At 36.3% G+C, this 22192-nt stretch overlaps 2 protein-coding genes across 2 annotated transcripts; one reads left to right on the top strand and one right to left on the bottom strand.

Moving 5' to 3' along the window:
* The first annotated feature begins 306 nt into the window (after positions 1 to 306).
* LOC149820598 (universal stress protein PHOS34-like) lies at positions 307 to 15675 on the top strand. The gene is made up of 4 exons (XM_089983698.1): positions 307 to 616; positions 2159 to 2253; positions 14160 to 14281; positions 15430 to 15675. The coding sequence occupies exons 1-4, from the start codon at positions 406 to 408 to the stop codon at positions 15515 to 15517; spliced, it is 516 nt and encodes a 171-aa protein (XP_089839824.1). The 5' UTR covers positions 307 to 405; the 3' UTR covers positions 15518 to 15675.
* Positions 15676 to 17346: 1671 nt separating this feature from the next.
* LOC149820597 (translationally-controlled tumor protein homolog) lies at positions 17347 to 21942 on the bottom strand. Its single transcript, XM_089982981.1, has 5 exons — positions 21843 to 21942; positions 19317 to 19390; positions 18925 to 19053; positions 18671 to 18828; positions 17347 to 17708 (listed from the first exon to the last, which is right to left on the bottom strand). Exons 1-5 carry the CDS (start codon positions 21868 to 21870, stop codon positions 17591 to 17593), a joined length of 507 nt encoding a protein of 168 aa, XP_089839107.1. The 5' UTR covers positions 21871 to 21942; the 3' UTR covers positions 17347 to 17590.
* Positions 21943 to 22192: the final 250 nt, after the last annotated feature.

The raw sequence follows: 22192 nt of genomic DNA, 5'->3' as shown, positions 1-22192 counted from the left end.
CTTAGTGGGAACTCGGGTGGGGCCCGGGTCTGGTATGAAATTTCACAAACCATACGCGGTTCCATATACTAATCAGACCTCATTTATTGCCAAACTCTGACCTTCAAGGGTTTGGTACGGGTCGGGCTCGAGCCACTTCTCTTAGTGCATTCACCACCTTAATTTCCAACAATTTTCTCTATTTCCTCTGTTTTCCCAGTTTTCTAAATCTTGAGAACCATTACAAACCGTTGGATTGATTGGTGGTCACTCCACCAACAAAGATGACTTGGTCATCTATCACAGGAGAGAGAGAGAGAGAGAGAGAGAGAGAGGTAAAATTGATGAGCTGTGTGGTCATGTGATCACAGACTCCTGAGGTAAGATTGACGATCTGGTTTCTTCTACAAAGGCCATCCTACTGGTATGAAAGAGAAAAGCGAGAGAGAGAGAGAGATGGCGGGTGAGAAATCGGTGTTCATAGTGGGGATTGATGAGAGCAAGGAGAGCTTCTATGCTCTGGAATGGACTCTAGATCATTTTTTCACTCCCTTCCCCACAGAAGCCCTCCCCTACAAGCTCATCATCGTCCACGCCAAGCCCCTTGCTACCTCTTACGTGGGGGCGGCGGGTCCTGGTAGGCCTTCTCCTCTTCTTCTGTGAATATGAGTTCTCTCTTTTCTTCTGACTTTTGCTTTATCCCCCTCTGCTTTTATGGAGTTTGCAAGCAAATATACTATGCTGGTTGTTGTAAAAATTTTGGCTTTTCTGAGTTCCTTTCAGTTTTTTGGAAATCCTTGATGTTTTGGTCATTGGTTGGAGAGGGAACTATTTTGAACAATGTGACTTTTTTTTAGTTTCCTGGTTTTGTGTTACATGGGTTTTGGTTTTGGGGATTTTTCTCCTTTTCTTTCCCCCCACTTTTTGGTGGAGAGAGGTTATGGTTCGGAGGAAAAAATCTGTAGTACCTGTAGAGTTATGGGGTTTTGTCCTATGGATTCATATAAACTACAGGGGCTGAGGGATGGTGGTCTCCTTTTACCCTGGGTTTTGATCTTTTTGACCATTTCATGGGTTGCAAGTGATTCACAAGAAAAATTTCGTGGGTCATGTTGCGTTTATTTGGGTTCACAAGAGCATTTTACTCTCTCTCTCTCTCTCTCTATATATATATATATATATATATATCAGATTTCGGTGATCCAAATGTCTGTTCTCACTAAACAAAACCTATAGATAACATCTATGGTGTTAGATGTGAGAAAATTATTAAAAACTACTATTTTTGAAGGAGCCTAACGGGCTGAATGAGAAAATGAAGCAGAAATAGCGCATTATATATATATATATATATATATATATATATAGAGAGAGAGAGAGAGAGAGAGAGAGAGAGAGAGAGAGCTGCTAACCAAGTTTTTAGAGGGGTTTTTCACGTTTTCCCTAAATCTGACCGTACATATATGTTCTACATATTTGATTTTATAGAAATCTTCTCTTGAATCGTCCTATTCCTATACACAAGTAGGGTTTTTTTATAAGGTTTAAAAAATCGACTGCCTAAGATTTTCTTAAATATTCAAAAGGCTTAAAAAATTATTTTTTAATCGAATAAAACATGATTCAAGTGTTGTTTCCTAGTAAATCGACCATGCCAAACTCATCTGTAGGGTCAGATTTATGTAAAACATGAGAAAACCATTCAAAAGCCCCGCTAGTGAGGTGGTTAACAAACAAATTGGTTAGTAGCTACTGAACAGTTTATGTCCTACACCATCCTAAATGTTTCTAAAAAATATAGTGGCACCTAGTTTTTGCTTAATTTTAACCTATAGACGGGTGCCTTATTGCTTATTCACTAAGAACCATGCTTTGGATTGAATCATTTTGATGAGAAACATTTATTTTTATTTAGCCATTGATTTTTTATCGCTAAATACCCATCTAAAAAAATGAAAAATGCCTAATCTAATACATGTTTTCTACTAAATTTTAAAGAATATGTCTATGAGCTTGAATTAAACAAACACCCAGAATTTTGTCCCTTTAAAGCCGCTTAGGACAGTTTATGAGATAAGACTATTTAGGAGCTACTCTCTTTGCATGTCTGGTGTTTTCATAAACTTGTCCCACTTTCCTGTGGAGCTTTATAGATTGATTCCCCTTCTCTAATTTATAGGTGCTGTTGCTGTTTTACCAATTGTAGCACATGATTTGACGACCATAGCTGCCAGAGTTTTAGAACGAGCTAAGGAGATGTGCCATTCTAAATTTGTAAGATATTCTTTCATTTCATTCTCTTCATTGTTTGTCATTCAATTCAAATGATCTGATGAATGTTATTAATTCTTAATTTTCAGCATATTTGTTTACTTGTTGGCTCATAAAGTCTCTATAAGTTATGATTGTTCGCATCTAAAAAGTATGAAAACAACATACCAAGCTACAATCATACAACATAAAAGAGTAAAAGCAGGTTTGTTTTCTCTTCTTACATGGCATCACCACTAGATGGGAAGCTGGTCCACCACTAAAAAAAGAATCTGGCGAAGTTTTATGCATGGGGATGTCAAGAAAGTTACCATAGGGTTAAAACATGGTTATTTAAAGTACAAGCCTCACAACTAGAAGACATGACATTTTGTACAATATTCCTAAGTCCTCATGCTCCAACAGGTTCTGTCATCCTGCTCATAAATTCTCCTTTTCAAACAAAAAAAAAAATTGTTTTACAAATCCATAGCTGGTTCTGCTTGTAATTTTTTCCCCCGGTTACCTCAGGAGTGGGCGGGGCCAGTACTCGCGGAGTTTTACACCGTGGACACCGACTCAGGTCCATAGTCAACGTGATACCTGTAGGCCCATAAGGGGCCGTCTAAACCATAGCAGTGGTTTCTCCATGCTAAATGCATAGAAAGAAAAGAAAAATTAGAGACATTCCTACCTACCACATGCATGCCCAAAAGTTTCAGTATGTACTTTTCAAATGATCCAAGAGTTCAAGACCAGAGTTAGAGTTACTGGAAGTGCCTATACTATAGGGGCAGCGCGCTTCCCCGATACGCATTTTGGAAGCACGAAACATCGCGCTTTCGAAATGCGTGGGGAAGCGTGTAATGAAAAGGAGGAGCGGCGGAAGCACCAATAAAGCAAATCACTCTTTAAGAGTGATTCCAAGAGCCAAGAACACAAACACTAAAAGTGTATACAAAAACCCACTAAAGGGAAAAATGACCAAAAGTCATAAGTTGGATATTATTGAAGAAGGAAAGAAGAGGGTGAACAACCCTTACAATGCAAGAGGAAACCTCCTCTATTTATAGAGGAGGGAGCAATGAAGAAGGGACCACAAGAGGCTCCCATGTAGTCGTTGGGAGCCCCAACGGTCATAAATATGACCGTTGGGGCCCCAACGACTACATGAGTGGGGCCCTTGTGGTCTTAAAAAAGGTAAAAAGGAAAAAGAAAAAAGGAAAAGGAAAAAAGAAAAAGAGAAGAAAAGAAAAATAGAAAAAGGAAAAAGGGTTTACATGGGGATTTACCAAAATACCCCTATCGGGTATTTTGAGAACAAAAAGAAACAACTGTATATATATACATATATGTATATATACACTTATATATATACGTATGTATATATATATATATATAAGTATATGTATATATAGATATATATATATATATATATATATATATATATATATATATATATATATATTTATATATACATAATTTAACACGCCCCCTCAAACTTTACGGGGAGAAGACCGAAAGTTTGCCAAGAAGAAACATAAATCGTGGAGTTGGGAGCGCTTTGGTGAAGAAGTCAGCCAGTTGATATTCTGAAGTGACGTATGGTAATGTGATAGTTCCTCTGAGGTATTCATCTCGAACGTAGTGGCAATCCATCTCGATATGCTTGGTCCGTTCGTGAAACGTATGGTTGCTTGCAATGTAGATCACACTTTTGTTATCACAGCAGAGCTTGGTGGGAGAGGAAATGAGGACACCCATGTCACTAAGGAGCCCTCTGAGCCACACGATTTTCATTGTTGTCATTGCCATAGCCCGATACTCAACTTCAGTAGATGATAGTGAGACCTTTTGTTGCTTCTTGCATCTCCACGAGATGAGAGATTCACCTAAAAAAAATGCACAGACCAGTAGTTGAGATACGATCATTGGGATTTCCTCCCCAGTCAGCATCAATAAAAACAATTAATTCAAGAGATGAGGAAGAGGATAAGAAGAGTCCCTTGGAGATAGTATTTTTGATGTATCACACAATTCTCATTACAGCCGCCATATGAACTGTAGTAGGTGCATGCTGAAAATGACTTGCAGCATGAACCACATGAGTTATGTCTGGACGGGTGATGGATAAGTAGGTGAGAGATCCAATTAATTGACGATAGGGAGTTGGATCCTCAAGAAGAACACCATCCTCAAGTCTCAGTTTTGCATTGATAACTTCGGGAGTCTCAACTTTCTTTTCATCAGATATTTCAGATTTGGTACAAATGTCTGCTGCCAATTTCATTTGAGATAAAATGTATCCTCGTGGGGAGTAAGTCACTTCAATTCCTAAAAAATATCTCAAGAATCCAAGGTCAGACATATCAAAAGTTTCTTTTAACATAGACTTCACATTATTTAGCCTCTTTTTGTCATCCCCAGTGATGATTATTGTTAAAATATGTTGATCCTTAAATGTACATATATATATTTATATATATATAAAGATACGTATACATATATATATATATGTATACATATCTCTATTTATATATATATATAAATATATATATTATCTTCCTAAAATACCCTCAAGGGTATTCTTGTAAATTAGCATTTTACGCATATTCCAATTGGAATATGCATTGTAATTTTTGTTTTATTTTTATTTTTTTTTTTATATTTTTGGATTTCGTACCACATTGGGGGCCTCCCAAAAGTGACGTTGGGGGCTCTCCAACGTCCCCTTTGGGAGCCCCCAAGGTGGTCCCTTTTCATGCTTATAAATAGGGGATTTCCCCTTTGTATTTCGAATTCTTGGGGGAGCTTATGCTCCATTGTAATGGGGTTTTCACCCCTTCTCCATTATTCTTCAATGATATGTAACTTATGACTTTAAGTCATATTTTTCCCTTTTTATGGGTTTTATGTATTGGCACATTATGTGCGTGTGTTGTTTCCCTTTAATGGGTATATTTGCACTTTACGTGCATAAGTATAGGTTCATTATTGAACCCAAGGTATTCCAAGTCACTTTCTAACATGGTATCAGAGCGAGGTCACGATGGGGTTGTCCTTTGGTGCAACGGAAAGCGTGTCGCTCAAGAAATGGTGAAGTATTCATTGCTCTTCCTTTTTGCTTTGAAGTTATTCGGTATGTATCCCTTTTCTTAAAGTATTATGCATTTGAAAATATGTTTCTTGCATATAGTTTGTTCGTTTAATGGTTATGATAGTTGAATTATGTCTTTTCACATTTCGTGTGCTCGTATATTTTAAAATTATCTCCCTCAAATTTGGTGAACTCGTTTGTTGTTCAAATATATAATTTGTGTTTATCGAACTATCTCATGATTGACCTATAAGTTAATTTTTAAAATTATATATATGATTTCTTGCTAAAGTAATGATCTTTGCTTAAAATTTCTTTACTCTCATATGAACCCTAATTTGATTTGAGTTCCTCTTTTGATTATGAATTTTAGTGCATTTTTTTGAAAAATTTGATATAATCCTTATATGAAAATCTCTCACATCTAAAAATCTTTGTTGAATCCTAAAGTAGTTCTTGTTAATGATAACTTATAAGAACTCCTAAAAGTTTTTCAATGTTTCTTTTTTGAAAAATTGTTTATGATAAACCATTAGGAAAGATTTTTTTTAAAGGAATTTCTCACACTACATAGAGTGCATAGTTCATCTTTTGCATCCTTTTGGTATAAATGATTTCATTTTTCATCTTTATAAACTTGTTGGTTTGTATTTTTCATAAGGTTTCGAAACCTCTTAATAATATCTTTTAAAATGCCTACATTGGCCATAATATGGTTTTCTTTGTCCTCAATTGCAATTGTTAAAGTTTGAGAATTTCAAGCATTGCTCTTTTTATAAAGTGCATACTTGCTCACTTTTGTGTATTTTTGTGTTTTGTGCACATTTGTTTCTCAAATATTTGCGCTTGTATGCATTCCCTCTTTTTTATGAAATACATGCCTTAGTGCACGTTTGTTTACACCTTGGTGTGTATTTGTTCAAGTATTGTATGAGTGCCTTCGTGCACATCTTTTATAAAGCCTTTTGTGCTCACATGTGTATTGTCTCTTCGTAGACATTTTTGCATTATGGAGCCTTTATGCACATTTATTTTTGTGAAAAATATAATGAATTTAGATATTGAGTCCTTTTTAAATCATTGTAAGTGCTTTTAGCACTTTGAATGTTTCCGCATATCTCATCACAATCAAAGGTTTTTTAAAAATTGTTGTATGGGATTTAATCCCAAATTTATAAATTTTCAAGTATTTTAAATATTCATTCCTTGAGTATTGTGTTAAAGCCTTCTTTGTGAACCATTACGGTTCTTATGATTTCTTTGATTAAAAGCTTGATTGTCTTGATGAATTCTTTATGTTGTTGTGTTTATTGCTTAATAAGTCCTTTTTGGTATAAATGACTTGTTTGAAGATTAAGCATAATTTGTGTTTATGCAAAATTGTTGTTATAAAGCACATTATTGATTATTGGACCTTTTGATTCAATTTTTTAATCGGTCCTCTTTTCTTTGAAAAATGATTCCTTAAGTGTTTATTGCCTTTTTGTGGCATTTATATTTGTCCATCACATGTTATTTAATGTATCTTTTATTTGGCCTTATTATTGTTATATTAGAGATGTTTGTTGAGGTGAGTTATGGGCACCTCGTGTTATATCATTTTAGTTTGTCCACCTTTCATATTATAGATGGTTGTTGAGGTGAGTTATGGGCACCTTGGGACTCTAAAATGATTTGTTGTATGATCTCTAATTATGAGTGTGTCACTCATTTTTTCTCTTGTGGCCATTGATATTATGGATGCTTCTATGTAAATGTGATGGACATATGGTGTTTTAAAAACCTTAAATGTTTTAAGGTATATTAAAAATCAAGGGTTTTGGGATTATTGCCCAACCTTTTCTTGTTCATGAATCTTATGAGTGCATTTGCACATTTATGATTTTGTGTTCTTGTGATTTTGCACAAGTATTCTAAGTGTTCTTGGTGTGTGTATGTTCACACATTTGTATGTTCTCAAGAATTTTATTTTATCGATTATAGTATCTTGTTGAAGATATTTTTTACATGCATGTTATTGTTATGAGAATTCATTTTAAAAGGAGTATTGTTTTATTCAAGGTTTATTTTCATTACAAATTTATTGCCTCAAAAGTCTTTTCCTTTTATGCCCATTATCTAAGTGTCATCATATGTAGACAAGAATTTTATTACACCTTCGTGTGTTTTTAGCCCTTTGTTGGCTTTTGCTCTTTTGGTCTAGTAGCTGAACACATTTGTCTTGAGTGTTTTTATATGTAGACAAGGCACGTTGATTCACACCATGGTGTGTGATTTTTAGCCTATGTTGGCGTTTGTGTCCTTGTTCTAGTCGCTTAAGATGTATGCCCATGGTTGGCTTATTTCACTCATTTCAAGTGCTATCATATGTAGACAAGAGATGTATTATGTTTTAAGCACATGGTTGGCTTATTACTCTTGTTCTAGTAGCTGAACATACTTGGTTTTAAGTGTATTTTTTACGTAGACAAGAGATACTTTTTAGTCTATGTTGGCATGTATTCTCTTGTTTTTGTCGTAGATGCACTTATTTCAAGTATTATTATATGTAGACAAGAGGTTCTTTTACACACCTTTGTGTGTGTCTTTGGCCTTTAATGGTTTTATATTCTTGATCTAGTAGCTTATACACTTGATTTATGGGTTTTAGAGGACTAATGAGGAAGATGTTTGTAATGGATAAACTATTGTTGAAATTTGCAAAATTTCATTCATGACTTGTGTTTTTCAAGCAAATCATATTTTTGATATGCATATCAAGTTGATTTCTTAGCATTTAATCTATATATTAAGTGCTTATGGTTTTTGCCACCCTTATATGCAAAATGTGTATTAAGTATGTCTTTCATAAATGATTTTAAAACCTTGTGAACTCTTGGGTTTATTTTGCCTAAAGTATGCTTGAAGACTTTGTTTCTCTTGTTTGACACTTCATTACATGTTTGAAGCATGTTCATTAATGAGTTCTTTGAGTATTAATTCATTTCATGATAAGTATATGCATATGCTCTTTATGGCCTTTTGGGCCCTCATTCAATAATGTTTATGTATATCATGCCTCTTCGTAGGCTTATTGTGGTGTCCCTTAGTGGACCATTTTGTTATTCCCCATTATGGGGTTATATTTGTCCAACGTTGGACCTTATGAATGTATTATGCATTTTTGCAATTTATTTCTGCATAATTTGCTTCCGCTCATTTTGTTTTAAACATGATATATGATTTTGAAACTTTGGTGTCATTTTTGCATAATTTGCATCTCTTCTAACCTGTGCTAGTTAGAAATGTTCCATTTGAATAAAAGTACAAAGATTTGTTTTACTTGTTTCTTTGTTGTTATTTCACAGGATCTTGGAGATAGGACAAAGAGAAGTACCCTGGATAGTTCGGGAAATTTGAAGACAATAGGAGGAAGGCCTTTTCAAGTTCCATTGCATCCTTGCCGGAGCCTCTTGGAGTCTTGCCCTTTGTTCAATCTTTTCGTTTCTCCGCAAAGATTGAGGGGGGGTGTTAAAATATGTTGATCCTTAAATGTATATATATATATATATTTATATATATATATATATATTTATATATATATATATATATTTATATATATATATATATATTTATATATATATATATAAAGATACGTATACATATATATATATATATATGTATACATATATTTTATCTTCCTAAAATACCCTCAAGGGTATTCTTGTAAATTAGCATTTTACGCATATTCCAATTGGAATATGCATTGTAATTTTTGTTTTATTTTTATTTTTTGTTTTTTATATTTTTGGATTTCGTACCACATTGGGGGCCTCCCAAAAGTGACGTTGGGAGCCCCCAACGGTCACAAATGTGACCGTTGGGGGCTCTCCAACGTCCCCTTTGGGAGCCCCCAAGGTGGTCCCTTTTCATGCTTATAAATAGGGGATTTCCCCTTTGTATTTCGAATTCTTGGGGGAGCTTATGCTCCATTGTAATGGGGTTTTCACCCCTTCTCAATTATTCTTCAATGATATGTAACTTATGACTTTAAGTCATATTTTTCCCTTTTTATGGGTTTTATGTATTGGCACATTATGTGCGTGTGTTGTTTCCCTTTAATGGGTATATTTGCACTTTACGTGCATAAGTATGGGTTCATTATTGAACCCAAGGTATTCCAAGTCACTTTCTAACAGATTATATCATCAACATATAACAGAAGAATAACAATGGAATTACCTGTTTTCTTAACAAAAAGAGCAGTGTCAGTATAGCAAGAAGTAAATCCTAAATTGATTAATACATTACTAAACTTATCATACCAAGCTTTAGGAGCTTGCAAAGTCCATACAAAGCCTTTTTTAATTTCAAAATTTTACCATTTAAATTCATATCCGGAGGTGGTTCCATGTAAACTTCTTCATTTAAATTTCCATTTAAAAAGACATTTTTGACATCTAGTTGGAAAATTGGTCATTTTTTAGCATAGGCTATTGCAATAAGAGCTCAAACACTAGTCATTCGAGCAACAGGGGCAAAGGTTTCATCATAATCTACCCCATACTCTTGGGCATATCCTTTGGCCGCTAACCTGGCCTTATATCTTTCTAAAGATCCATCGCACTTAGTTTTAACTTTAAAAACCCATCGGCATCCAATGAGTTTCTTGCCATTGGGTGGATCAACGATTTCCTAAGTTTGAGCCCTCTTAAGTGCATTAAGTTCCAGTTCCATTGCTTCATTCCAATGAGCATATTGACTAGCATCATTATAATGAGTTGGTTCATGAATTGAGTGAAGAGCAAGCAGACATGCCCGAAAATTTGGAGAAAAAGAATCATAAGATACAAATCTATTTGGTATTTTTGAAATACGATTTGATCTTCTTTGAGAGGATTCTTCAATTGACTCATTTTGAGAGAATTTTTCAAGGGTACAAGGAGGATTACTTTCATTTCTTCTAAAGTAAACTTGTATTTGCCTTTGTACATTTTCTTGTAAATTTTGGTCATCATTTGGAGGTTCAAAAAAATCGTCTATGAGCGATTCACTAGATTCAACATTATCATCGATGAGCTTTTCTTGAGGTAATAAGTCAAATAAAAAGGAATAATCAATATCTTCATTTGGTTTAGGCGAAAAACCATTTTCTTCTTCTAAGAATGTGACATCTTTTGAGATATAAAGTTTATTATTTGATATGTCAAAGCATCGATAACCTTTTTGTTTTTCGCCATATCCTAAGAAAATGCATTCAATAGCTCTAGAAGAAAGTTTATCATTTTTGTGAGTTAAAACAAAGCATTTACATACGAAAATTCTTAGTCTTTTATAATCGGGAGACATATTGTAAAGTTTTTCAAATGGAGAAAGATTTTTTAAAGAAGATGAAGGAGTTCTATTGATAAGATATGTTGAGGCTAGAACCGCTTCGGCCCAAAAAGATTTTGGAATATTCTTTGAGATTAATAAGGTCCTTGTGGTTTCTATTATGTGTCTATGCTTTCTTTCCGCAAGACCATTTTGTTGCGGAGTGTTTGGACAAGAACGTTGATGGCAAATTCTGTTTTCTTTTAAATAGTTTTGAAATTCATTGGACATGTATTCACCTCCCGAGTCGGACCTAAGAATTGATAGATTTCCCCAAAATTGATTTTTAACCATCGCATGAAATTCTTTAAAGAAGGAAAAAACTTCGGATTTGCGACTTAAGAAGTAAATCCATGTAAATCGAGTGAAGTCATCAATAAAAACCACATAGTACGAAAATCCTCCTTTGGACAAAATAGGGGAAGGTCCCCATACATCGGAATGAATAAGTTCAAAAAGCCGAGTGGTGAAATAATTTCTTTGAGGAAATGGAGTAGCTTTAGATTTCCCAAAAATGCAATCTTTACAAGTCATGTGATTGTCTTTACAAGTATTGTTCAAAAAAAGAAAAAAAGACATTTTTACAAAATTTGGATGACCAAGTCTCTCATGCCAAATTCCAATACTTTTGTCTTTTACAAGATTGCAAGATGACTTAGATGGAAGAGTCAAAAAATCCATAAAATAGAGATCACCCCTTCTATGGCCTTGCCCAATCAGCTTCCCTGACTGGAGATCCTGCACGGTGCAATCTTTAGATGAGAAAGAGACTTGGCATCCATGATCGGTGATTTGGGAAACGGAAAAAAGATTTAGATTATTTTTTGGAACGACTCTTACTTTAGGGACAAAGAAGGTTTGAGAAGTTTTAAAATCAAGTGTTCCAATACTTTCAATTTTTAAAGATGTCCCATCGACCATTGAAATATAAGAAGATATGGGTTCGGAAAAAACATTAGAAAGTGAGTTTTTATGAGATGTCATGTGAAAAGAAGCACCAGAGTCTAGTATCCACGTACTTGGAGGTGATGAAGAGTAGGCGATAGCGGCTTCGGATGTTGAAGATGAAGAAGTCTTGAGAAGATGTTGGAGAACTTCGGAGATCTGATTTAGAGTTTCTTTGATATCTCCCTCTTTGACACTTTTTTCTTCCTTCTTTGGAGAATTTTCTTCAACCGCAGCCACTTTTTCTTTAAGTTTTGGGCAAACCGGTTTAATGTGACCCGGTTCATTACAATAGTGACAAATCACTCCCTTTCTATATCCATTATTTTTGTTAAAGTGGGGAGGTCTATATGCTTTAACATTTGATCCGGGCCTAGAAACGGCCAAAACTTCATCACTCTTGATACTTAGGCCAAGTCGAGTTTCTTCTTGGCATACTTCGGCAAGGGCATCTTCAATGGGTAAGACTTTACTTCTATGGAGAAGGGATGCCATAACTTGTTCATATTCCGATCGTAGACCATGAAGAAATTGGAAAAAATGCTCCTTTTCAATTTGTTCTCTTCTTAACTCAATATCTTCCGGAGCCACCCATTTAGGCTCAAGAAGAACAAGCTCATCCCAAAGAGGGGTTAAAGAGCTAAAGTAGTCACAGGCACTCATATCCGCTTGTCTAGTGGAACGAATTTTCTCTTGACAAAAAAATTGTTATACATACCCTTAAGGAAGAACCATGCCTCATTGGCTCTTCTAAATTTTGCAATATTTGCACAATTTTTGAGGTCCACATTGTTCGTAAACCATGCCAAAATTTTGGCATGATTACTTTCCCAATCCTTAATTTTGGATTGATGATCATTTATAGCTTTGATGCGTTCATCGCCATCTAAAGCTTTTTCAACATCATTTTCAATTTTAGTGAGAACAAGAGAGGGTTCGGGAGTAGTTCCCATAACAAAACCCCAAAGTTTCTTACCTCTTAGATGATTTTCCATAGCGGAGGCCCACATAAGATAATTGGATCCATTGAGCTTGAAAGAAAGCTCAACTTTAGAATCACGTTCCATAGGAGCTGAATGGTCTTCTTTCCTTCTTCAAAAGCTTGAGAGGCATGCGTCCCAAGGCAACAAAACAATAGAAGCCGGATCACCAACCTTGCTCTGATACCATGTAATGAAAAGGAGGAGCGACAGAATCACCAATAAAGCAAATCACTCTTTAAGAGTGATTCCAAGAGCCAAGAACACAAACACTAAAAGTGTATACAAAAACCCACTAAAGGGAAAAATGACCAAAATTCATAAGTTGGATATTATTGAAGAAGGAAAGAAGAGGGTGAACAACCCTTACAATGCAAGAGGAAACCTCCTCTATTTATAGAGGAGGGAGCAATGAAGAAGGGACCACAAGGGGCTCCCATGTAGTCGTTGGGAGCCCCAACGGTCATAAATATGACCGTTGGGGCCCCAACGACTACATGAGTGGGGCCCTTGTGGTCTTACAAAAAGGTAAAAAGAAAAAAGAAAAAAAGAAAAGGAAAAAAGAAAAAGAGAAGAAAAGAAAAATAGAAAAAGGGTTTACATGGGGATTTACTAAAATACCCCTATCGGGTATTTTGAGAACAAAAAGAAACAACTGTATATATATACATATATGTATATATATACTTATATATATACGTATGTATATATATATATAAGTATATATATATATATATATATATATTTATATATACATAATTTAACAAGCGTCACTTTTTTGGGGGAAGTGCGCTTTCCATAAATGGGAAGCGTGTTTCCCTTTTATGGGAAGTGCGCTTCCCTTTTATGGGAAACGCTGGAAGCGCACTTCCCCATGCTTCCCTCTTTTTTTCATTTTTATTAATTTTTTTAGTTTTTTCCCTTTTTTCGCTTCCCCCTCGCTTCTTAGGTCGCTTCCGGTTCGCTTCCTAGGTCGCTTCCGGACGGTTCGTGATTCACTTCTAAGTCGTCCCACGCTTCCCGCTTCCTAAAATTTTGAAAGTGCCTCGCTTCTCGTATCGCTTCCCGCTCTCGCTTCCTCGACTGGCAACCATGTTCAAGACCTTTCACTTATGGCTTATTACCCTCATTCCTACAAGTTCATTGGAAGCTCTCACCTGCATTTACTGGCAATAGTGTTCACAGCCAACCGTCCCCATCCCACAAGTTCTATGATGTTATTTTGAAGGTCCAAAGTATATTTGTTTGGATTGGAAAAGCCCTCTCCTGTGATCCAGTAACTATATTGCCTGAAGTCCAACTCGGCAAAAAAAACAGTCAACAATAGATTTGAATCTGCTTAGACTAACAATGATATTTGCCTTATCAGTTATCACATTTTATGAACGTAAAATGGTCATTGTTTGGGGCAAAAATAAATTTTCTGCAACTTTTGATTCGTATAATGGACCTGTTGACTGTTCAGGAAACAAATCACAAACTCAGGTCACATAATTCAGAACTTGTATAGGACTATTTACTTAATCTCGGTATACAGTAACTGTATGCTTGTGCAGGTAGTTGATTTTACTATTGAAGTGGCGGAAGGAGATGCAAGGAATGTCCTTTGTGAGGCAGTCGAAAGGCAACATGCAAGCATGTTAATTGTGGGCAGCCATGGATATGGAGCAATCAAAAGGTAGCAAAATGCAAACTTTGCATCTCTCTGTCTGTTGGTGCAGCATTTTTTTTAGGTATTGATATTCAATTGTGCATCACACACCTATACTCTAGATATTCAGAATCCTCGCATCATTGAGCAACAAGATAGGACCAAAGTGACAAACCTACAAGCCCGATATTTGAGAAGAATCTCAGCCTATGTCACACGGATACTCCGTTTGGCCCCGTGTCATGTCCCTTTGTATATTAGTTATATTGAAAACTTCATAAAGATGGTTGTATCCCCGAAACCGCAGCTGTATCTATGTGACATAGGTCTCATTTGGTCCAGTGAACCTGGCTCAAAAGGGTTCTGAGTCCAGAGATTGATTGGTAATTTGTGGTGATGGAGAACCATGTTAGAAAACAGCAACTAGCAATGCATAAGCCTTATTGATTGGAATATAAAATATGAAAATTCTTCATGCTAACAGTAAGGAAATAACGAGGAAAATAGGTGGAAAGTTCCTAAATTAAGCACTTGTCAGTGAAATAAAATGATTAAATGGGTTCAATATATCTTCTTAGTGTGTAATATTACAGAAATTGCAATTCTTGAATGAAGGTATCACCCATTGGAAGTCTCGATTTCCTCTTGCTCAAGAGCCAGAGTTCCAATCCGTTTACTTTGTGTTCCCAGAAAGCTGCATAATTCCCTTTCTTTTTCCTTTGCATCTGTGGTATTATGTCTGAAGTCTCAACTGCTATGTAACAATCCAAGAGAAGACAACCCAGTTGATCATTAAGGTCGTTACGGGGAACAAAGCAGTCCCCGAATGCAGTGTGTACCATTTTTGAAACTCAGAGACAAAGCGGTCCTAGGCAGAATGCCACCTGAGTGTCCCGGCAGTGTTTGTCCAGCACATCAAACATGCCCAAAGAGTTTGCCTGAGTTGGTGCTAAGTCGCCTGAAACTGACGGTAGACATCCCCAAATTTCCACCATCATCTCTCCTGTAACTTTGCATTAGTTTGCATATGGCTTATGAACCAGACAAGTTATTTGTTTTTTTTTTGTTCTTTTACTTTCTATAGAATTCAGTATTTTTGCTTTGGTTTCACTTGACATTTCACGTCCACGTGATTCTATAGCTGATCAGATTACATTGATAAAATGTTGGTACAGGGCGGTATTGGGAAGTGTAAGCGATTACTGTGCTCATCATGCTCATTGCACTGTAATGATTGTGAAGATGCCTAAGGTTAAGCACTAGGTCGGCATGCACCGGCTGTGCTCAAAACAAGCAAGTTCTTGCTACTTTCTGTATTATTGTAAACTGGTCATTGATGTGTTGGGCTTGGATATATATAATTTACAAACAACTTAAAAACCTATCCATTCTTAGCTAATGATCTACATCTTATACTTCAACTAGCAGTTCTCTACTTATGTGCTGCGATTTATTTTCAGCTATTTGAGGTTGGGCAATGGCACAGGGTGAGAGGACATGGTATGATAAAACCTTGTTTAAAAACAAGTTGTGGAGTTGGACCGTTGGGTCTTGAAGATAGTTAAAACATCCCAATTGCTGCTTGTAAGATATAATGGCCCTTCAATTCATACGTTGGATCCATTACCAGTTTGATGCAACGCCCCTCTATCAGCGTTTAAAGACTAGAACTAGCCAGCTCTCTCTCTCTCTCTCTCTCATGCATGACACCAATGTTGTCAACATAAGTTTCAGACCCAAGTCAATTCAGAGAATTGGCCGAATCAGACTCAAACCGAATTGAGCTGAATCATTCGCTTTTTTACTTTTTTTAATTTAAAAATTTACTAACAAATACAAATGATTAAAATATTAAAACAAAGACGGATTCCACCTCAGTTCAGATCAATTCGAGGTGAACCATAGTGAGCTTGAATTACCTCAGTAAGCATGGCAACTGAGCTGGAATAGGTGCACTTGGAGGTGCCCGTTATAAGCGCCATTTTTAAAGTGATAGTTGCTCCACTTAAGATTGGTGCAATAGGTATTCATGCAACTTCGCTCAAAAGATATAACCGAGTTTTCACTCACTCATGAAAGCTGGCCCACACCCTACATCGGCTGAGACCAAGTAACATAAACCACCTTGAATAAGATACACCCTAGGGTCAACTTAAATTCAATTTAGGCAAAACCTTAAGTCTGCTAAAATGAGAGAAAGAGAGAGGAAGGTGTGAGCTAAAGAGCACGTGGGAGAGAAAAGAAGAGAGAACTCTAGTTGATGATGGAAATAAGAGAGGTTGAAGTATATATATAACTTTAGGCCCTAGGTCCATAAAGGCCATTAAGAAAGTCCAAACAGGTCCAAAGGTCATTAAGCAAGTCCAAACTGTTAGTAAAGGAGGGGTTGCATCTGGGGCATGGTCAACAAAAAAAGAAGGCAGTCAGATATGACCTTCTCACGTCTAAAATAATCTAAAATATGCGGCATGATCAGTAGTCAACAGTCAAGAAATAAAGAAGAAAAATCTTAGAACGTTAGTCTAATAAATAAGTCATGCAAATACGTTGGAACCGGTCAAGGGTGACCCAACGTTTTTGGGTTGATTGAGTTCAAGTCTGAAGTAGTTGGTCAGAGATGATCTTAGTCTTGAAGATAAAACTGTCGCATATACCCAAAAAATGGTCAAAGTTTAAAATGACCATGACTAAGACCATACCAAATAAAATCAGACTAAATCAAGCCAAACCCAAACCTAAATCCAAAGTCCAAGATTTAAAGTTCAAAAGTTCAATTGACAAACCTCCGATAGGCTTTGCCCATATATATAAACCCAAGTGAAGTTCCCACGCTATTCAATGTGAGACTAAACTAAGAGGCAATGAAAACCCACTTAGGTAATAAGTAGGAAAAACTATGTTCTAACTGAATAATTTTGAGACAAAATTGGCCCGTACAATGCATGAGAGATAAAAAGAGATAACTATAGATACTGATATAACTGGGCAAAATTCAACTCGGAATTACCTCAAACTCAAAGAACAAATATTTGTGCACCATTACTAGGAAAATGGAAAGGAACTGCACATCCAAAGAAAATTACCAATTATGGTCATTAAAGTGGAGTTCATAAAAACTTAATAACATTGATGAAGACGAATATATATGATCTCAACAATTTCCAACAGTTTGGCAGTAAGTGTGATCTTAACCAACAAACAACCGAACAAAAGCATCAGCATTGTCACCCCCACCCCCCAAACATTGTCTTCACCAAAGCCCAAAAAAAGGAGAAAAGAAAGACGACAAAACATAAACAGCAAGCTAGTATCTCTTCCCACACCGAAACTCCTCCCTTAACACTTGATCTCCTTCAAACCATAACCAAAATACAAAAACGTTGGATTGGTAGATCCCTCCTTGTAGTATGCAAAGACCAGGCTCCCGTCGTCGTGCATGCTCTCTCCCACAAAACTGCAAACGGCGACAATTCAGAGTTAGCCCATTGAACATGATCACTGATCTAGAATATTAAATATACAAAATATATAACAACCATCCCTTTAGTTTCAAAGAAGCAAGCAATCTCAGATTCTATGAGTAGAAAACCCAGCATGAAATAAAAATAGATGGATCATCCATAACCTCGGAAACTCAGAGAAATATACAACTGCATGTTGTTTGCACAAGTCATAAGGCATCACAGGAATTCAAACATCCAACATGGGACAAGCTGGTGCTGACCTTGTGAGAAAGCAGAAGGGACAAGTCGCTTCATGATCACATAAGCAAAGGGGCGTATATCGAACAAACAATGCTAGAGACAAATGAGAATATCTATTTGGTAGACGGCGTCCTATCTATACTAAAAAAATATGATATTAGCCTCTCTGTTTTATGTTTCACAAGCACAGTAACACAAGGCAAACAGATGTCATCAGTAAGGTCATATTGTTTTGCAGTCCGACATATTAGAATATATGCTCGATCACAACAAAGAAAGTAACCTGCATTTAGCAAAATGAACACACCCTGCTACTGTTACAGAGGGAAACAGTAGCCTACAGCAATACAAAAGATCTCAAATAGAAGTCCTAGAATGGAAAATATAGGAAGCAACATGAATGCAATGAACAAGATTTTTTTTTTCTTTTTCCTCAAGAATGCATCAAGCATGACTGTCTTTTCCTAAGCTAGGAACCACAACATCACCTCTGGCAAAAATCATACATCCCAAAGCCATGTTCCGAACTTTGCCAGTACATAACTGCTGGGCTTCCCAGCGGCCAAAAGCAGCCAGCACGTTTACTTAAGGTGCACTACTAGCAGTGCTAGGAGAAGACTGATCAAAATAAGCATGTATTTTACCTTGCTCATGACAATAATCGTTTCATTTAAAAAGTAACATGGCCCAACAAAAAAAGCAAGGTGCTCACAATTGAAGGTCACTAAGCTTAGAGAGAAGAAATTTGGTTGCTCCCTCAATGTGCTTCTTGAACAGTTCTTGCTGCTCCCCATCCAGCTTGGGAGTAAGCAGCTTAATGTAACGTTTCATATAAGTCACAAACTGCTTCTTGTCAAAAGAAGGTTGCTCCTGTGAAAAAAAACAATGCAATGATCAGCCTTGATACATTTTTTAGCTGTATATATCCATCACAATATCTGTAATGCACACACACACAAGCTCTACCTGAAGTCTGAAAGTGTCAACAATATCCACTACTTTGACAGCTTGATCATCGACACCTTCATCTTCTTCCCCGCCCTCTGTAGATGGGTTCGCACCAATGTCTACATCGACTGCTCCTCGGACAACCCACTGCCAGCAATTATAAGATTATAAGAAAACACTGTAAGAAATGAAGAAGACCAGACATCAAGTTTCTGGAAGTATAACATACTACAGCTCCAAAAAACAAATGTAAGACATACAGATGATCATTTTCTTGTAAAGAAAAAAATTCAAATCAAGTCCATTCCAACCACAACCCCTCCTTGCAACAAAGCAACAAAAAAGTAAACCAATCAAATTTGCTAATGTAGCTAATGTATAAGTACGAAGCAAAAGGTAATGGTGCTAACCTTTCCTTCAACCTCCCACAGCATTCCATTCTCAATCTCTTTGTATGGGAATGAATCGGAGAGGAGCTCGTCTCCTGTAATCAGATAGCCAGATAATGTGGTCAACACATGGCTATAAGTTATGGATATAAGAAAACAGGCTGGCCTGGTATAAATGACAAAAGTTTGCTCCATTTTGCATCAAGTTTTGAACATAAGAAAATAGGACAAATTTTTGCTTCATATTTGCATGAAATTTTCAAACAAAAAAATCAGAATTCTGACAAACCGCAAAGTAGGGATCTTGCAAAAAATCAATAAAAAATACATGACATGATATTGTGCATCTCAGAACATTTTTTTACAGAAAATCTTATCATTATCCACCTATTATTTTTATGTTGTTTGCATTTATCATAATTAAGCAGAAATTTCAAGACCGCATCTACAGTTCCTCTTATATCAGAGTTCAAGGACTAAAGTCACTAAACTACATTATTGTCAACATCATGACTCCATAATAAGTTACAGAAACTAAAGGTTTAAGCCTTTCATGTTAGCATAAAATCCAGAAATCCGCTGAGTTGATCTAGAATAGAAGAAAGGACACTGAACAGATGAGACAAGTTCTCTTTAGTTTTCTTAAGCTTACAGGTCAAACTTAGAAGTGTTTGGACAATACTTGGTTTTCACAAAAACAATCAAGATAGATGCAAGCCAAAAGCAGGACCTACAAAAGAAAATAAATCTTCTTTTGACAACAAAAAGAAATAAAAAACTCAACTATGAGAGAAAAAAAAGGGTTGGGTGATTTAGTAGCAGGATTTACATCAATGTTTAGTCAACTCTTTTGACAACTTGAAGTTACCAAATTGTAGGCAGATATATTTAATAATAATAAAATAGTGCTACATTATCTTAGTCATTTTATGGGCATCATCAACAACAATCAAAATAAGCATGTTATGCCAACTACCAGTGGACATCAGATCAGGCAGGTTTGGGACCAAATTGAATACTCAGGCCTGGATTGGAGTTGATATCTCTAGTATAGGGGACTCATATCAACCCACCCCTGTTATTCACTAGCAGGCCCATGCCCAACATCATACCATGTCAAATACTCCTAGGTTTCCTGGCCCAATGACCACCCCTAATCACAATGCATGGTTCCCATATTTTCCTTCAGATTCTACTATATTGCTTTTAAAATGAACAAATAGATAAGCAACACAACTAGATTCATTCTAATTGTAGCCACCAAAATCCATGCTCGGTCTAATGTCCAACAGTCCAAGTTGTGTCTTTGTACATGAAAAGGCTGTATGTAAATATCCCTCCAATTGAGGGTATTGACTATTGGGCAAAACCGGACATGGATCGAAAGACAAGCAACGAAGATATACTAATCCAATTTATAATAGGATCCATTCATCAGGTATGTGAAACTAAGCTATCATAGCATGGCACTAACAACAAAACAGATAAAAGTGACCTGGCCTTACCTGTCTGCAGCAAGCAGCAGGGAAACAAGATTTAACAAAGTTTAAACCTCTGTTATAAAAGCAAAATTTCTCCATGATCCATACAGACATATATGCCGCAAGCACTGGGCAACAGGATTTAACTAAGCTTCAAAAGCTCAATTTTACAAAACCAAAATTCTCCATGATCCATATATCAGTAAAAAACAAGAGTATAATCATACATGATTCTAACACCTCGACTTATACATCGCATAGAAACCACATCAATTTGTCGAATAAGACAATGTTGGATTTCATAATTCTACTATATTGATTGCAACCCACTGACGACCAACTCAATCATCCGCTTTTTTTCATGACACAAACAAAATCCAAAAAGAAACAAATTAAAACTTGTAATAGATGGTATCATATTTGACAGAAATACAACAGCGAATATCGTCAAAGCAAACAAAAACTGGGATGGATTTCAAGTCAGGTTGGTCGCTCTGTTGTGCTTTTCCAAGAACCACCAATTCAGGCAACTCATTCAAGATGTGTATGGGGTCAAAAATCCCTACAGACTAAGCCTTTAAAACCCCTTACCGCCATATTTTCTCTCGATGAGTTGCGATAGATCACAGTGCTCAATCCATCGCGAGTAGTGAGTCACCCACTACACTCAACTGAACTCAAACCACTCATTTACGAGGCCACAAATCTTCACATTTAAGAGAAGGAAACAATCAGAAAGTCCAAAAGAAACCCAAACAGAAGAAAAAAGAAACCCGAGGGATCCATCGAGAAAAAAAGAACGAATCCGAAAGATTAACAATCGGGACTAACACAATACACATGTATCAACAATTTTCAATTAAAAAAAGGAAAGAAGAAAGCTTCACGATCTAAGTAGAATGCATGGAGATAGAGTAAACGATAGAACATGAGCACATCCGATCAACAAACAGAAGAACCGAGATCGAGACGCAGCAGAATTCGATTTCAAAACCTAAATTTCCCCAATAAAAAACCGTAGAGAGACGAAGACGAAGGAGGAGAAGATGAGGGTGGAAATTCTTACCGGTGATGAGGTCCTGGTAGACGAGCATGGTTGCAGACAAGCGAAACCCTAGCTATCCAGGAGAGGAGGGCGAGAGAAAGAGGGCTTGAAAGAAACACGAGGGGACGGCTATTTATAGCCGAGGGTTTGGCGCCCCCCACTTTCTCGGCGAGCCAAAAGAAAAAAATTAGAAATAGAATTTTTTTATGGGATCTTTTTATTTGTTTTTTTGCTCTCTCGTCACTTTTTTCTAGATTTTCTCTTCTTTCTTTTCCGGGACTTAATGAGAAATTTAAAGTTCAGGATATCCGGAACTTGAAAATGCACAAATGGTCCCTCTTCGAAATCTAAAGATGTTAACACCAAGATTA

The sequence above is a fragment of the Nuphar pumila genome, chromosome 12 (genome assembly GCF_984573655.1).
Source record: "Nuphar pumila chromosome 12, dmNupPumi1.hap1.1, whole genome shotgun sequence".
Classification (NCBI taxonomy): domain Eukaryota; kingdom Viridiplantae; phylum Streptophyta; class Magnoliopsida; order Nymphaeales; family Nymphaeaceae; genus Nuphar; species Nuphar pumila.
The sequence above is the reverse complement of the archived record's forward strand: the minus strand, read 5'-3'. Positions and strand labels throughout refer to the sequence as shown.

Excerpts from the sequence above, each read along its gene's own strand:
- LOC149820598 (XM_089983698.1), top strand. The coding sequence starts at position 406 with ATGAAAGAGAAAAGCGAGAGAGAGAGAGAGATGGCGGGTGAGAAATCG. Across the intron at positions 617-2,158 it reads CGTGGGGGCGGCGGGTCCTG|GTGCTGTTGCTGTTTTACCA; the intron begins GTAGGCCTTCTC and ends TCTAATTTATAG. Across the intron at positions 14,282-15,429 it reads GGATATGGAGCAATCAAAAG|GGCGGTATTGGGAAGTGTAA; the intron begins GTAGCAAAATGC and ends ATGTTGGTACAG.
- LOC149820597 (XM_089982981.1), bottom strand. The coding sequence starts at position 21,870 with ATGCTCGTCTACCAGGACCTCATCACCG. Across the intron at positions 19,391-21,842 it reads CTACCAGGACCTCATCACCG|GAGACGAGCTCCTCTCCGAT; the intron begins GTAAGAATTTCC and ends ATCTGATTACAG. Across the intron at positions 17,709-18,670 it reads AAGCTTAGTGACCTTCAATT|TTTTGTGGGAGAGAGCATGC; the intron begins GTGAGCACCTTG and ends CGCCGTTTGCAG.